The sequence below is a fragment of the Helianthus annuus genome, chromosome 1 (genome assembly GCF_002127325.2).
Source record: "Helianthus annuus cultivar XRQ/B chromosome 1, HanXRQr2.0-SUNRISE, whole genome shotgun sequence".
NCBI classification, from domain to species: domain Eukaryota; kingdom Viridiplantae; phylum Streptophyta; class Magnoliopsida; order Asterales; family Asteraceae; genus Helianthus; species Helianthus annuus.
In genome coordinates, this window is record NC_035433.2 from 51,026,164 (window position 1) to 51,030,966 (window position 4,803).

At 37.9% G+C, this 4,803-nt stretch overlaps 1 protein-coding gene across 1 annotated transcript; it reads left to right on the forward strand.

Moving 5' to 3' along the window:
- The first annotated feature begins 2,819 nt into the window (after positions 1-2,819).
- LOC110889083 (putative mannan endo-1,4-beta-mannosidase 9) lies at positions 2,820-4,451 on the forward strand. Its single transcript, XM_022136613.1, has 5 exons — positions 2,820-3,083; positions 3,155-3,352; positions 3,433-3,555; positions 3,739-3,941; positions 4,082-4,451. Exons 1-5 carry the CDS (start codon positions 2,820-2,822, stop codon positions 4,449-4,451), a joined length of 1,158 nt encoding a protein of 385 aa, XP_021992305.1.
- Positions 4,452-4,803: the final 352 nt, after the last annotated feature.

A 4,803-nucleotide genomic window follows, 5' to 3' on the forward strand; every position in this document is an offset into this window, starting at 1 on the left:
CGTGCGGATGCGACAATAAGGCTCAGCTTGGCGTTGCACCCCTGTGCAACTGGTGGCACCCCCGTGCGGATGCGACAACAAGGCTCAGCTCGGCGTTGCACACCCAGTGCGATCAGGAGTGCAACGAAATCCCGGCAACGCACCCCCGTGCGACTGGTTGCACCCCCGTGCGAATGGTTGCACCCCCATGCGGATTCGATGACCAGCCCCGATCCCGGATATGCACGCCCGTGCACCCCATGGCACGCCCGTGCGAGACCGAAGACCAATCAACTCTGCTGATGTCATGCAGTATGGTGGACCACCACCAATAATTGCTTAAAGTGCACGGTCGTGCGATCGGAGAACGACCGTGCGACACCGAAAAAGCATAAAAATAGAACAGAACCATTCTATTAGTAACTCTGGAATTTTGGAGAGCTCTGCAGGCGATTTTGAGGCTCCGAAGGCTTCTGCTTTCACTCGGATTCAAGCCACATTGCCCGGTTTTGCTCGTTTACTATCCGGATTCTTAATCTTGTGCTTGTTTATGGTTTGGATTTCTACCCTTTCCAGAATTTTGTTAATGTTTCAAGCATTTAGATTAATATTTATGTATTATTGTAGCCTTTGGGCAAAAACACAACAATCCCTTGCTTGATTATAACCATTAGTATGTTAATCTATGTTTGTAATGAAATTTGGAAGTGTTTTCTATGATTATCTTTGATGATTAGTTTGCAACCTTGTTATTGATATTGATTTCTTGATTATAAGTAATTGTGTTGGATGATCGATGCTTGGTTAGGTAAGATAGTTGCAAAATGAAGCTTATTTAATCATGTATTAGTAAACTTTTAATTTGGTTAACTAGTTTAACTTGGTTAAAATGTGGGCACCATGATACTCTAACGGGTTAGTGGTTTAATAAAATGTAATTATTGTTAATCAAGAAAGCTTGCCTTCACGGAAGGACTCTAACGGGTTAGATGGTGTTGTTATGAATTCTTGCCATGATTTGTTAGCTTAGTTAGTAGTTTCGGCCAAAATTGCTATCTTGGTGAATTTATGTGCAAGATTTGTAAAATGAACTCGGTTGTGATTTAATCTAGTTTATGCTTGTCTCGGTGGTTGCATTGTGTTTATCGGTGTTGCTTTCCTTGATTAAGTGAGGTTAGAAAACTCCTAACGGATGACTAACTTATTTTTAGGAGATTTTCATAGACATTTATCAATTGCACGTTAAAGAACAATTTTAGGTGGTTAAAGTGTGTTTATCGTTTTAACTTTCCGAATGGTTGTCATGTTAGGATTCCCGAAAGGGATACTAATTGTCTCGAAATGGAAAATTGACCGAATGCTTCTAGTGCCAAAACTGACTTAGTTAACATGCTGTGGGTGTGTATTAAGCAAGGCTATTTATATATAATCTACTATGTTTTATAAGTTTTTATTTATGCTTACTTTAGTTTAATTAAAACCAATACCATTTATGTTTTTACCGGTAATTTAGTGGCAAAGGTCTAGTATTATTTCTCCGCCCATTTCCATGGATCGATACTTGGTTCTTACCGATACTTTACTACATATATGACGGGGTACACTTGCCCTTTCGTGTGTGTTTTCATGTAAAAGTAATAATCACTTTTATAAATTTAAAACCAATTCGTGTGTAATTTCATTGTAAAAATATGTGTAGTCACGCACGTACCAAGTTTTTGGCGCCGTTGCCGGGGAATGGCGAGTTTTAGGAACGACCCGAGTCATTGTGTTATCGGTGTATATACTTGTTAATATTTGTGTATATTTTTGTGATTGTTTATTTGTTGATTTATTTGTTAATATTTCTTGCTTTTAATTCAATTTATTCATTTTCGTGATTCTTTTGTACACTTGTAAATTTTTATTCTTTTTATTTGTTCTAATCCGGATTTATTAGCCGCGACTGACATCTAGTGTTTTTTGAGCCATTGTTTAGTTGGGGCTTGATCAGTTAGGCTTTGTTTAAGGATTTAACACCGTTAATGATTTCTTTGGTTGTAGTTTTATTCATGATACCGTGTGTGCTTGCATACAGTTGGTGTTTGTCTGATCATACTAGCTAACTTGTTCAATAATATTGGTTCCAGTACAATAAGTTATATATATACATATAATGTTCAATAACTCGATCAATAGGTAACTCTAGTGAACCAAGAACTATCGGTTTCTAATTCCTTCTATTTAATGATTTCTAAATAAACGAGAAGAGTATTAGTAAAAGTATACATAATTACATCTGTCAGCGTACGTTTATATTATATGCGTCTCTAACTAATGAAAGGGTACAACCGTCGTCTTTGTCGTTTGTGAAACCGTCGAGCCGTTACATATGTAATCCACCAATTGGAAAAGGCAAAACCAAAGGTATACTTTTGACTTTTAAGTCATCCGCCAACACATATACATACAACTAAGTCCTTGTTACATGAAACAAAATACATGACATCATCACAGTTATATGCAAATTGGAGCTTGTTGTGCAACATGCGTAGCTCACCTCATGTTACAGATATATAGAAAATGAATCTCAGATTTGGCGTTTCAAACGACCCAGTTGCAACGATTGAATTGTGATGATCAGTTAAAGCTGTTAGTTAGTTAGTTTAAGAAAAAGTATGGAGCCATGCATGGGCGTTCCTGAGTTACACAAGCAAGACGATGAGGTCTCATTTCCGCTTTTCCATCACGAGGCACTACTCGGGATCGAGTATAAATACCGGAATAAACATTCGATCCAGTATCAATTCGTTAACATATATCGATCGATCAAGTTTTACTGAATACCTCCTCGATCAACCATGTCAGGAATCAATGGCAGCTGCTTTGCAGAGACAAGGAAACATCATTTCCAGGTTAATGGAAAGCGGATGTACTTTAACGGCTTTAACGCCTACTGGTTAATGTGTATGGCTTCTGATCCATCTACGAAAACAAAGGTCTCAGATGCCTTCCAAGAAGCTTCTAAAATAGGAATGAACATCGTTAGGACCTGGGCTTTTAGTGATGGTGGCAGCAAACCCCTACAAACCTCTCCTGGTGTTTACAATGAGGACATGTTTAAGGTTAATCTTTCTGACATTTTTTTAAAAAACTAATTAACATACAAGCGGCCAGCTTATATATATCATTTCAGGGATTGGATTTTGTGATATCAGAAGCCAAAAGACATGGGCTTTACTTAATTCTAAGCTTAGTCAATAACTGGGACGATTTTGGAGGTAAAAAGCAGTACGTTCAATGGGCTAGGGATCATGGAGGCCAGTACTTGAATAGCGATGATGAATTCTTTTCTAACGCTGTCGTTAAAGGATATTACAAGAATCATGTGAAGGTTGTTGGTTAATTTCTTCTATGTATGTTGCAAGTTTTATTATATATTTTTATATGTGTATTAATTTGTTCAACTTACAGAGCGTTCTTACGAGACTCAACTCAATCACCGGTGTTGCCTATAAGGACGATCCCACCATCTTTGCATGGGAGCTCATGAATGAACCCCGTTGCCAGTCTGATCTCTCGGGAAAGACTCTCCAGGTTCTCTCTAGCTTGATTACCGTTGTTAACTAACATATATATATATATATATATATATATATATATATATATATATATATATGCATGAACACTGCCATCAATCATGAACTCTTGGACAATAGAGTTATTTTTTGGTTCAATTCACGTGTGTCACTCATAACACACAAGATCTTCTTCCTGTAGGAATGGATAGTAGAAATGGCAGCTGACATCAAATCCATTGACAAGAATCATCTTCTTGAAATTGGGCTTGAAGGATTTTATGGGGAGTCCATGCCTGATAAGAAACAAAACAATCCAGGCTATGAAGTTGGGACCGACTTCATTTCAAACAACAACCTCAACAATGTGGATTTCGCTACCATCCATATCTATCCTGATCAATGGTATATATAACACAAATATGCATCTGTCATATACTTGATTAATTTGAAATGTACACTACTAGCCAACTCCAAGACCTAGTGCCCCCTTACAGAAACAAACTGCCTGATTTAACCTTTTGCGTCAATATTTTGTTTCGTAGGGTTTCGGGAGGAAGCCCGGAAGCTCAAGCTGAATTTGTAGAAAAATGGGTTAAAGCCCATATTGAGGACTGTAAAGCCGTCCTAAGAAAACCGTTACTCATTGCGGAATTTGGCAAGTCCTCATGGTCAACAGGTTACACTGTCAAAGCAAGGGACGATTACTTTCAAAACATATTCAACATGGCCTACGAAAGTGCAAGAAGTGACGGGTCATGTTCTGGTACAACCTTTTGGCAGGTCATGGCGGAGGGAATGGATAATTGGGGTGACGGGTACCAAGTCGTGTTGGAGCAAAATCCCTCAACTGCTGCTGTAATTGCACAACAGTCACAAAAGATTTCCTCTCTAAACTCCGTGATGGAAATCTAGCTCTATGTTTACCACACATAAAAAGTTATCTTTGGGTGGCAACACTAGTTCTCACCTTTGGAGGTTACGTACCTTTAGAATAAGATTTAAATTAAAAAATAAGTTGACTCTAGGAGCCTTATATGATAAAAATAAAGTAGTTGATTACTGTTATTCATTGTACATGTACTCTACCATCTCCTAAACCACCATGGATGGATCTGTTGGTTGGATTCATGCCTGATAAGTAATGAATTAATATCATTTTAAAACTAAAATGTTGTGATCTGCGTCTAACTAGTGAATATTTTGGTGTAACAAACAAGCTGAAAACTCGACATGCTCCGACTAAAATACAAGGTTTATTAGACGC